At 59.2% G+C, this 12,200-nt stretch overlaps 1 protein-coding gene across 2 annotated transcripts in view; it reads right to left on the bottom strand.

Annotated features, from left to right (window-relative positions):
- Positions 1 to 317: 317 nt before the first annotated feature.
- The window catches only part of PDXK (pyridoxal kinase), a 33,398-nt gene continuing 21,515 nt past the window's right edge, over positions 318 to 12,200 (bottom strand). For both annotated transcript variants that reach the window (XM_001491196.5, XM_014736409.3), the window contains 4 exons: positions 9,509 to 9,620; positions 8,401 to 8,537; positions 6,480 to 6,546; positions 318 to 6,151 (listed from right to left, as the gene is read on the bottom strand). In XM_001491196.5, the coding sequence (XP_001491246.1) occupies positions 6,039 to 6,151; positions 6,480 to 6,546; positions 8,401 to 8,537; positions 9,509 to 9,620 (429 nt within the window). In that variant the 3' untranslated portion in view covers positions 318 to 6,038. The remainder of the gene's footprint in view (positions 6,152 to 6,479; positions 6,547 to 8,400; positions 8,538 to 9,508; positions 9,621 to 12,200) is intronic.

Genomic DNA, 12,200 nt, shown 5'->3' with positions numbered 1-12,200 from the left:
GTTACAAGGTGTGGGTGAGCCACAGGGCGAGTGTGGTACCTGCTGGGCTAGAAGGACCAGCGCTGTCACCTCCTGGGGTGAAGGAATTGGACCCAGTAGGAGCAGTGACACTTGATCAATGCCTGAAGCTGGTCCTCAGAATTGGCAGGGAGGGGCCAGGAGAGGGAGCCCCCCTCCCCTCTGATTTCTAGGCAAACCCTGCAGGAAGTCTGAGGGCCTGGAGCCCCCTGCATGAGCATATGGGCCAGCCACCCAGGACAGGATCATTAACAAAGGGAGTTCCCAGGGGGAAAAGAAAGCATCACATGTCCACACTATCGCATGAAAATATTTATTTGTGGATAATCAGAAGTCAACAGGACCAGCACAGACAGACATGGCCTCTATACGCTGACAGGGAGTTTTGTTATAAACGCACCCACACGCGCACAGGACGCAGGCCTGGGAGACCACCACCCAGACCCACAGAGACAGTCCCTCCCTTGCAGCTGGGACCAAGGGGTGAGGCGCTTTGTTCTGAGACTACGTTACACCCTGGGAAGCCGCCCAGATCTGTGCTCCCTTCCAGGAAGGAGCAGGTCCACATGGGCTGGGCTCTGCCCCAGCATTTGGTCCCGTCAGTCCAGGTCTGCCATCCTTCGCCGAAATTCCAAGTAAAATTCTAAGTTAGAACATATGTAGCCATACAGTGAAAAGCATTCAAAACACCACCCACATACTTCTTGTCTCTGGGTGGGGGAAATGAAGAATTCACTTCCACTTCCCCAACATTAGACCCACACCTCCCACTGTCAAGACCGTGGTTCCAGGCATTGGCGGGGATGCGCCAGGGCTGCGGGCCTGCTGCAGGCTGGCTTCCACCCCCCTCACTCCTCGGGACACACCAGAAGGCTGCTCCCAGGGGGCGGGTCCCCGCTTCCATCCCCCAGCACTCACCCTCCTTGTGCCAGCTCAGTCTAGTGGATTCCCACCAGCTAACCCAGCCCCACGCTCAGAACAGTATGCGGGAGGGCGGCTGGCTCTGCAGAGCCGGTGGGTGAGCAGGCTGGGCCCTCGACTCATTAGGACCAGTTTCCCCGTCAGGGCCAAGGCCGCTCTGGGAGCTTCCTGAGCACAAGGGCTCAGGGTGGTACTGTCTCCTGTCTGTTCCAGTCTGCCCAATTCTGCCGGACGAAGGGCTGGCCCTTGCTCTCTGGCTTCAGAGCCAACCCTCAGGACAGCGATGCCCCAGGCCAGGGAGAGTGGCCCACAGCCTCATGTAGGCATCTCCTACCACAATGGGCTTCCCGCTGCAGAAAATCAGAACTGGCCCCCTACTGGCGTAGGGCCAGGTGCTGAGGGGAGGCCATAGGTGGGGGGCTTTGTTCACCCTGGGGCTTGGGGGTCCCCCAGCCTCATCCACAGCCGGGAGTCAGAGATGGCCCAGAGCCTCTGGCTCTGAGCACAGGGCTCTGCTTGGCTCAGACACTGGGAAAGCTGCTTATTCTGTTTATACCTGTTTATTCTGCCAGAATTTAAAAAGAAAATTCTAGGAAGAAATTTCCATTACTGTAAAGTTTTAAAATATTCTCTAAGTCAGATCTAGAGTTTCTCATTAAATTCTGTCCTAAACAAATGACCACACTGTTGTTTGTGAGCACAGATCACTAACGAAAGGCAGGAATGTGGTGTGTAAGACACTGTTTTTAATCAATGTCTCCGCACTTTGAGAACAGAAACCATTTCACACTGAGAATAAACTGCAGAAGCCCACAGGAAGATGCACGCACGACGAAAAGCCCACGACATTAGGAACTGTGAGGCCTGGCTGAGTGGCCACGCGTCCAGTGGAGCCTTCCAGCCAGCGGTGATGTCAGGACGAGCCTCTGGAACTCTGCCGGACATGTGCAGGGCCCCCACTCCCTGTGCAGCACGATACAGACCGAAAAGCCTGGTTCCATCACCAGGAAGAGAAAACTAATACACTGAAGAAGGGCCTCCTAGAAAGGCGGCTGATGTTTGCAACCCGCCAGGGTGGGGGCCGGGGCCTCCTGCCCACCACTGCCCTTCCTTCTTTGCCCTCACTGTCCCCCTACTGGCAGAGGCTGCAGAAGAACCTCCAGCCACCTGATTCTGCACCTGTTACCTGTCACAAAGCGACCACAGCACAGAGATGTGCACGCCAGCTCTGCACACAGCGAGGCCGTGTGTGTGGGTGCTCGATCACTGTACTTTGAGAGACCTGCCTGACCAGTGCCCGAGGGCAGAAATGGAGAGAATAGGAGGGGTCTCCTGGAGGAATGACGTCCATCCAGACCAACTGGGCCCACGTTCAAGTCTTCCCAGGCTTAGGGTAGTGGACCTGGCCTCCCAGAGCTGCCCTCCCCAGGGATGGGGTCCTTCTGAGTGCCCTCTCCAAGGACACAGGAGACAGCTCTCCAGGGAAGTCTTAATGCAAAGAGCCACAAGAAGTGATGAGAAGGGAAGGCCCCTGCAGCCTGGCATGGGAGGTGGCCTGGAACGAAAACAGGTGGGCTCAGCAGCCGTGCCCCTCTGACAGGCAGCACTGAGTGTGGGGGGCCATGTGGCTCCCACCCAGACTCAGAAAGCCAAGACTACCCTCACAGCATCCCCGTCTGCACAGAAGCCATTCTGCTCGCTCACAAACGCCACTCCCTTCCTTCGGCCCAGGCAGGGGCTGAGTGGACCCCAGCCCACGGGAGACGCACGTGAAGAAGGCCCGAGGGACAAGCGGGCGGCAGAGGAGGAGGACACGGATTCCTAGCTGTTCTGGCACCAGAATGCAGTTATGTGGTCACGGGGCGCCTCAGATGCACATCGAGATGGTCCCGGACACCCCAGGCAGCTGGTCCCATCAAAGGGCAAGAGGACAAGGAGAGGGTGTGCGTGCCATGGAGGTCCAGCGGCCAGAACACTCTCACCTCCTCTTTCGTACATTTCAGGTGAGGAGCGAAATGAGGTTTAAGCCATGAGATGGATTGTGGGTCAGGGTGTACTCAGGGTAGCCAGTCATCCCAGGCCCCACCCGCCTGGCTCCTCTGGGATCAGAGGACTCACCCTCTGCTTTATCTCCACAGGGGCCTGAGGCTCCAATGCACAGTTTCTTTTCTCGCCGTGGATGACGTCAGTGGGGAGGTGACTGTTACACCAGGACTCAGGTGTCACGGTGTAGGCTGCACGCTGTTGACATTGAACACACCCTCCACTGACTCAGCACAGTCACGCCAAGCCGGGCTCGGTCCACTGGGGCACGAACCAACGTGCTGCAAATCAGTTGCAACACGTTTAAGAACAAACAACAAGGCTTCCTTTTGACCATCACTGACATGTATTGCGAAAGAACACAGACGAACAGGACGGCCTCAGCAGGCGAGGCAACGATTCAAGACTGGTTAAAAGAAAAGGATTCATATCTCATAACTCCACTTTAAGGTCTACAGGAGAAGGTTTGAAAAACTGGAAAGTACTAAAAATCTATAGTCTGATCATCAGCAGGCGATTCAAGGCCAAGACATCTCTCATCTCGAAACAAATATTACTTTGCATGTTACTGAACCATGGGAAAGGAAGAACAAAGACGAATTCTAATTTGGACCCAACCTGTATCAAGAGCCAAGCCAATGGACCCTGGGTAACTTCTGGATGGGAAACTCCACACACAGACCATCCAGAGCCTCTGCTGTCACAGACGGAAGATGTCCACGCAGAAAGGACCTAAGACAGCACAAGGTTGGCAACAGCACGAGGAAAGGTACGCTTTGGATACAGTTTTCCATGGAAGCTGTTATTTCTACGTGAGCCTCCACCCTGCAAAGGCTCTCAGGAGCTCCCAGTGCTTCCTGCTCGGTACGGAGGGCTCAAGCCTCAAGTTCTCCTTGTGGTCCGGGCCTTACAGCCAAAGGAGACAGGAGAAGGTCTGGGGCTCGCCAGAATCCATGATTTTACAGAAAGCTCAACAGGGGGAACAGTCTCATCACTCTATGTCTAATAAAGGGAGGGAATGAATGAGAGCTTGTGTCGGGGGCTAAGCCTCCAGAATAAGACCTAAAGGACCCAGGAGCAAATCGTGTGTGCAGGGTGCGCCTCCTTCAAGGGCACTGTACACGCAGAATAAGCCCCACGACCAGGACCGGGTTTGCAGGGCGGCTTTGCACCACTGCGCTGAAGAGGGATACATTCAGGTTCTTTCTCTAGTCTTACACTTGCTCTTGATAGTAAAAAAGAAAGAAAAGCAGCTTTTCCCACTGGCTGGCGATGTGGCCGTCTCCCCAGCTCTACTCGGCAGTGACAGGATCTTCTGTGGAAGGCGCCACGGAGGCCCAGGGCCCTGAGTGACTGTGGCTGCCCCCGCTCACCGTGTTGGGGAGGCTGCCCCCCCCAGGCCGCCAGCCACAGCCTTCCTCCTTCTCCAGGCCCAGTGGGCTGCGCCCCGAGGCACAGAGGAGCCTGGTCCTCGGAACCAGGAGACACGACAGGGACACACATGCCCTGACCCGCTGGCCGCCATGGCGAGCCGAGACCCACTGACCCTGTGCGCGGGCCGCCGGGGCACGCTGATGCCTGAGAGTTAAGACATTCAGAACGTGAGCAGAGCGGAGAAGAAAGAAGAGCGGAGTCGCACAGCAAGTCGGTGGAGACCGGGGTCTCTTCCCCTTAGGGCTTTCTCAACTAAGTGAGGACAATTCTAGTGGAGAGCTGAGAGGCCCTCTGGAAGACACTGGAACTGCCACAAAAGAAGGTGCGGGCTCCAGGAGAGGGCCTGCCTAGGGGGACAGCGCTGTGGATGGGGGGACAAGGGCTGTCCTTGGAATGTGCTTTCCCAGGGGCCCACATCCAGGCCCCCCACATTCTGCCATCTCCCCACTTCTCTCCAGGCTGTAGGTTCCCGGGAGATGCAAACCTCTGCACCCCCAGACCAAGACGGGGGGCTGCTGAGATCAAGATACGCTGAGTCTTCAGGAGGGGCACCCGGCAGTGGACAACTGGACTAGAGTCACGGCCTAGGTGTGGCCTTCGCTCGAGGCACGGAGAGCTGCTCCTCTGAAGCTCTGCCCCCTCCCCTCTCAGCTTTGGGGAGGGACGAGAGCCGGCTTCTGCAAGCCTCTCGCTTCCTGGCCTCTGGCCGGCACAGAACGCAGAAGGGGGGCTACGAGGTAACTGGCCGGTGGGGTGAAATATGCCGACAGTGGGGGGCAGGAGCCCTCTGTATCTGTCTGTACACTAACACCATGGCACAATGCATTTGTCACCAGCAGCAGGTGGCAAACACAGGGCTTAACTTGTTGTACCATAAACTAGGCGAGTTTTCACAAGGACCCAGTCATCACCCCCAGCACCAGACTTTTCTTTATCTCTGCCACGTCCCCCAGTGAGTTACAAGGTGGTCCCGCTGATACACGTGAGATTTACGGACCCACTTGAGTTTTCGGGGTCCTGGAAAGGTCCCCACCAAAGTGACAGTGCAGGGTCTGTGTGTGTCTGAGCCCGCTGGCATTAACCTGTCCATACGGCAGAACGAAAGCGGAACATCTGAAATCCCCAGGGATCTAACAGGCGGCAAAGTCAGAAATAAAAACATTCTGATGCAGGAACAAAGAAGGAAGGGCAGAACAGCAATAAAGATATTTGGCATAATTCTTCTGATGCGGACAGTTAAAACCGGGCACGGTCTCAGAGACGCACAGACACGGGGGCTTCCCCAGGCCCAGCCCACGCGGGACGGGGATCCCACAGACCCCCGAGCCAGCCGAGGAGGACACCCCTGAGACGGTCAACACGGAGCTGGTTTTCCAGGGAGGCCCAGGAGCCTTCGGGGGGAGGGGAGCTGTTTCCAAATTAGAAATTTCTGTGATCGCTTTGTTATTTTTAAAAAGCACAACTGGCACGTTTTCACAATTAAGACCAGTGGATGCTGGACACTCATGAAAGAAAAAAAATCTCAAGTTTCGGTCACAGCTCTAAGGCAGACGTTACACTTTTCACAGGAATGAAAATGGAGACACCAACACGCTGTGCGTCGGGAGGTGGTGCACGCGGCCTCACAGCACCGTGGCCTGGACGACGATCTCCGGGTTCTCGATGTCCTTTTTGCTCTGGACCATCCTCAGCTCCAGCTGGGCCGGGTTGGGCTTCAGTCCTTTCCCAGCCTGGGCTGCAGAACGAACAGAGCGTTAACGGAGCGGGCGGGGCCGGGAGAGGCGATGCTTAGTTTCTCTCCTCCTACTGCCTTCGTCCGAGCCCCCCGCCGTCTGGATTACTCAGGAGTTCCTCTCTCAGAAGGGGGCTCCGAGCTGCTGCCCAATGACCCCAGGCCTGAAGGCCAAGGCCAGGGAGCCGGCGGAAGGCAGGGACCTCATTCACAGTGGGACAAAGTGGTCACACCAGAGTCCAGTGGGTGTCTCCCTCTCCCACCTCTCTGACTGAGGGTCCCAGACACAGCGCCGGCCAACGAGCCCGCCTGCGGGAAGGCTACGCGGTACCTTTTGCACATTTGATGGTCCTCTGCAGAACGTGATGCATGGCTGACACGGTCTTCTCACAGGCCACCTGCAGGGAGGAGAGAAGCACTAGATCCCCCCCCCCACTCGACTCTCTGCTCCCTCTGCCGCCCCAATGGGATTTCCCACCGACACAAGCACCGTCCCCGTCCTCTGAGTCACCAGGGCCCTGACCACCATCACATGCTCCCCAAACCACCACGGGACAGCCCACCGCAAAGATCCCAGCGCTGAGCAGGTGCCTGCCTACTAAACTAACCGCCTCCCTCTCGACCACAAACAACTCTGGGGCGGGCCTGTGTCTCGCGACCTGTCAGGATTGCCTGGTATGTCGTAGGTTCTTAATAACTGTTCCTGGAATGAACTGGTCATAAAGAAGCTACACAGGAAAGAGCTCCTGCCCCAAACCTGGCCAAAGTCATCACCTGCCGGTGTCTCAAAGTCAAAGACTCAGGCTTTAGCTGGTGCTGAGGATGCAAGTGGAATGCCCGCCCCCTCCGCCACCAACTCGGGGAGCCGGGGCCGCGCTGAACCCAGACTTGGCCTTAGGCAGCCCAGCAGCGAGGCCTCCTCCAGGCACCAGCTGGTCCAGATGTGGCTGCCTGGACCAGACGGAGCTCCCGTGGCTGCTAATTAAACACGGCAGGTCTGCCTCACCCTGGGCCCAGGAGGGAGGCAGGAGGGGGCGGAACTGGCGAGGAGACGGGCACCTGTCAGCTTCGTGTCACAGCACTCGCCCCTGAGCCTCCCTCATAGGGGAGAGGAAGGGGTGCAGCCCCAGGCCTGCATTTCACAAACACAGAGGGGGGCGAGCATCTGTCCCAGGGGAAATGGGGCCCCTCCAGGTGCCCGGCAAAGACAGCTTCAGGGGAATCCACTCCCAGATTCCCCACCTCCAAGTTCTTCCCTCCTCAAGCGGACACAGAGGCCAGTTCCTCTCTCCGACCCCTCCCCTCCCAACCGCACCCTCCCCCCCCCCCCCCCCCCCCCCCCCCGCCCCGCATTCTCAGGCGGTGGCAGGCACCACCCACCCGAACCACTGAGGTGTGCAGAGCGGGGCATGCAAGGGGCCCCAGGGCTGGGATGGCCCCGTGTGCACTGGCTTTCTAATTCTTTGGTTTCGGCAATGTTGAGGCAGGACATGTGCTGGTCGTCACCGCTGGGCATCAGAACAATCAGATAAGATATCACAATGCAGCTCTTCTGCTCAAAGCACAGAAGGAGGTCAAAGAATGCGCCGTGACTCCTGGGGTCACCGTGGAGCGCAGAGAAAAGAGCCCGCACCCCACACCCCGATTCACCAAATCCGTCTAGCAGCGGACCGTGCTCCCAGCACTGCCTGAGCAAAATGGCTCTCTCTACACAGATGCATTTGTGGGCATTTGCACACAAAGCAGGGGGCACCGGCATGGGGACAACACCTGGAAACAGGTCTTATCCAAGCAAGTCTGACTCCAGAGCCCGCCCCTCATGCCCCAAGGGGCTGCGAGCCGCCAGTCTAAGGTCACTGCAGGAGTTAATCTCAGGACAAACTTGCACGGTGCTGCTCTCCTGGAGGATGCTCCTAGCTACTGAGGCTGAACACCACCTCTCAGTCGTAGCCAGAGCCCTCAGGTGCCCTCTGGGTCAGGACTTCCCCACGGGCAGGACCCGGACGACTCCAGGATGCTTTAAACACGTCCTGTCTAGACCCCCACAGCACCCTGACCGCCCCTGCTCACAAACGAGAGAGATGGTGGGGAGTGGGGCTGGGGCTCACCTAGACGGGGACTCTGGAGCCCAGCCCGACCACCCTCCCCGCCCCCGGCTCACGGTGAGCCTCGTCTTCCCTCCCCGTCTGGGGCCCATGGGAAGCAGCTCCCCGCAGAGGCACATGGGGCAGGGAGGGGTGTGTCCTGCTGACCTTGAGATTATTGGGGTGCTTGTGCGTCCACGCCAGGAGCATGGCGGCAAAGAGGTCCCCGGTGCCCACGAAGACCGCGTCCACCCTGCGCATCTCCATGCGGATGCGCTCCGTCACCACGGAGCCATCGGGGCTCCCTGGGGGAGAAGAGCAAGGCTGGCTGGGACCCGAGCCCCTCGGCAGCAGAGGGCCAGCCCCACGGGGGGAAAACTGGCCTGCCCTCCTCCTGCCCTGCAGGCCACAGGGAAGCTAGCGCTGCCCGCCCAGGGCTCAGTGCCTCCCGGTGCCCCTAACGCCCCCCCAGCAGCTGCCCCTGTCCCAAGGGGGGAAGTGGAAGACTGGAGCCCCGGAGGACCACACAGTCAGGCAGGCCTGGGGGGACAGTGTGCAGCTCAACAAGAGGCCAGCACACGTGATATGACGAGGACGGAGACCACAGCCCCGGGGGAGTAGCAAGGGCACCTAGAACTGTGGGGACCGTGTGAACTTAACAGAGTGGGGTGTGTGTGCGTGAGGGCGAGTGTATGTGAGTGTGCGAGTGTTCTTTCACACAGACACAGAGGGATCGGCCAGCAGGCCGCGTACGGGCTGCCTAGGTGTGAGCCCCGCCTTCCGTGTCATTTTAATGCTGTGCACGGAACACCAACTCAGGTGGCACTTGCATGAGTGAACCACCAACACAGTGGGGCACGGAACGCCCTCCCAGTGAGGTCAGCATGGGACCCAGCTCCGTGGGAGGGGAGGCATGCGGACGCCTGGTCTCCCAGGAGCCGGCCCATTCCATGTGGCCCCTGAGCCCGTAAGACGAGATGTGGACCCTGAGCTGCCCGCGTGGTGGTGGGCATTGAGAGCTGCTCGGTGACCACAGGGGAGCCGGTCAGCACCCTGTGCTCCATCGCACCCCGTGTCACAAAAACCTTTCTTTGATTCTGTTTTCAGTCTGATCTTTCTTGAGGTGACGGGAGTTCAGGAAACTGACTACCTGCTGAGTATGGCATGATTTTCCTCCTATGGAACCCAAAAGCTTCTCAGAAAACTCAGGGACATGGGGCGGGCGGAAAGGCAGAAGGGAGCCCAGTGCCGTGGCAAGGGCCAGCGCAGGACTCACGCATCCTCTGGCTCCCCAGTGCAATCAGGTAGTCGTTGCCCCTTGGGGAGGGCAGGTCGGAGCTGGTGATGACCACCGTGTCGGGGCCCATCGAGTGCAGCACGTCCATCACCTGCCGGAGCACAGGCAGCGCATCAGCTGAGGCCCGGGCACCCACACGGGGCTCTGGCAGCCGTTGCCCCAGGCCCATGAGCCCAAACAGCCAGGCACGACGGGAACTCGCGCCTCAGATGTGCTCTTGCATGGTCTGGCTTAACGGGATGCAGATGACAGAAGCCGAGAACATGGGGCACCGCAGCCCGGTCCCAGCCCACCCTCACCAGTTCGTGCCCACCGTGGGGCAGTTTTGCTAGCTCAGAGCGGCCATCCCCATTCCCTGCAGCTTCAGGTCCAAGGGTGCATGCCTGCTGGCCCCCATGCCACACCCTCCCTGTGCTCACATTCCACAGGAAGACAGCAACCACACCCAGGCCGCTGTCCTTCCTCATCCCAGCTCCAGGGTGGCAAAACCACACACACCACCAAGCAACAACTGCCCATTCTGGGAGCCACTCACTTGCTCATTCATTCAGTCAACAAACATCTGTAACACCCAGGGTCTGGAGCTCCCTGCCCTCCGAGGGCACAATGTCTTGTGACAAAATACCCACCAGGCTAAACCAAGGCTCAGGAAAGTGCCGGCTGAGCCACAGCGGCAGGCCTGGTATGGAGAGGCTGGGGCAGGAGACAGGGAGGGCCTTGTCACAGGTGGGAGGCTGTCTCCGCTGTCCCCCGTGGGGCCAGCGCCCACTGAGCTGCTCGGGACTCCCCCCCTCTCGTGGGGTCACTCTGAGAACCTGAAAGGCTCCTGTGCAGACCCTGAATTGTGCGCACACACTCAGAGTTTCTGGTGCCCCGGGGCCAGTGTGGACTCCAAGTCACATTCTCCAGGCCGGGGAGAGGCTGGTCCCTGAGTCATGGCATGGCAGCCGCTGCCCTCCCCTCGTAGCCGGGGCCACAGAGCAATGAGGAACTGATACGTCTTCCTTATGCAACCGCCTCAGAGAAATGCTTGTGATCACACAGGCAGGCGGTGGGTGCCCTTTGCTCCAGAGCCCAGTGCAGGCTGTGGGCGACATGTCCCCCGCCATGCACGCAGGCACATGCACTCACACACGTAAACACACACGGGGGGGGTCACCCACCCAGCACCCACTTGCTCTGGGCACCACACGTTGTGCCAGGTCAGAGAAAGGCCTCAGAGCGGGAGGAGGGCACCCTCCCACCCTGTCCCCCTGCGCCAGCGTCCCCTCTGCACATCAGGGAAACAGAGGCACTGCAGCCCCATGGGCCCAGGTGTGGCCATGACTGGCCGCCTCCAGCTCTGACCCAGGGACGTGGCTCCTTGGAGGGTATTTCCTGGACAGGGAAGAGAGCTCATGCTTCTGATGAGGCCCAGCCACAGACAGCATGAAGCTGGTGCTGGCCCCTGGCAGCACGCCGGACACAGGTCTGTTGCTTGGGCAAGCAGCCCAGAGGGTGGCAAACCATCTAACGCTCCAGGCAGACAGGAGGCCAGGACTGTCAGGAGTCCCGGAGGGAAAGTCAGAAGAAAGCTCACCCTGGGCTGCAGCTCCTGCCGCACACTGCCAGCCCACCCCTCCTGACGACCGGCCCTGCAGGTCCCGGGCGTGCCCTGCCAGCCCCCACTAGGGGCCAGCCACTTCCTTGCAATCAATCTCTTCCTACACACGCACACACACACAAGTGCGTGCACACACACATACACATGCATGCTGCACACTCTCACACGTGCGCGCACACATCACATGTATACACATGCATGCATACAGACTCCCCCCACATGGGCATGGACACACGCACCCACCCCTCTTCCTGGTCCCTGGTGGACCCTGACAGCTATAGACAATTTTTGGTCCACACGAGGGAGAAACAAGTGGACGGTACTAGCGTGCACCTGGAGCCTGCTCAGTGCGTGTCCGCTTCTCTGACCGTCCGCCAGGCGGCAGAACCTCGCCCTGCAGTGGGCCTTCCCCACATGCGGGCTGGGCCAACCCCACAGCCTGTGGAGGGGCCCCTCCCACAGACGCACAGGTCACGGGCACCAGGTGCAGCTGCTGCTTCTCTCTGAGCAGGAAGGCGGGGACCAACGAGACCAGGGGACAAGCTGGGACGCAGACGTTACACACGGCGTGGGTGTGCTGCAGGACCGGGCAAGCCAGACGCACGGCGCTGGCACAGAGGGAACTCTCAGTAAACGCTGTGACTATTATGGGCTGAACTGTGTCCCCTAAAAGGAAACCATGAGGCCCAGGCCCCAGTCCCTCAGAATGGTTCCTACTTCCTTATTTGGAGATAGGGTCTGTGCAGATCTGATCAAGTTAAGATGAGGTCTTTTGGGTGGGCCCTAACCAGGGATGACTTGTGTCCCTATCAGAAGAGGCGACCAGGACACAGACACACACGGGGAGAATGGCAGTGAAGACGGAGAGGCGTCTACTAGCCCAGGAACGCCAAGATCACCAGCAACCACTGGAAGCTGGGGGAGACGCCAGGAGCAGATTCTTCCCCGCAGGATTCAGACAGGGCGCGGCCCCACCAGCCCCGATTTGGGACTCCTGGCTGCCAGACCCACGAGAGCACACTTCTGCTGTTTCTGCCGGGGTCTGTGGCACTTTGTTACGGCCGCCCC

This window comes from Equus caballus, chromosome 26, assembly GCF_041296265.1.
Source record: "Equus caballus isolate H_3958 breed thoroughbred chromosome 26, TB-T2T, whole genome shotgun sequence".
Lineage (NCBI taxonomy): Eukaryota > Metazoa > Chordata > Mammalia > Perissodactyla > Equidae > Equus > Equus caballus.
The sequence above is the reverse complement of the archived record's forward strand: the minus strand, read 5'-3'. Positions and strand labels throughout refer to the sequence as shown.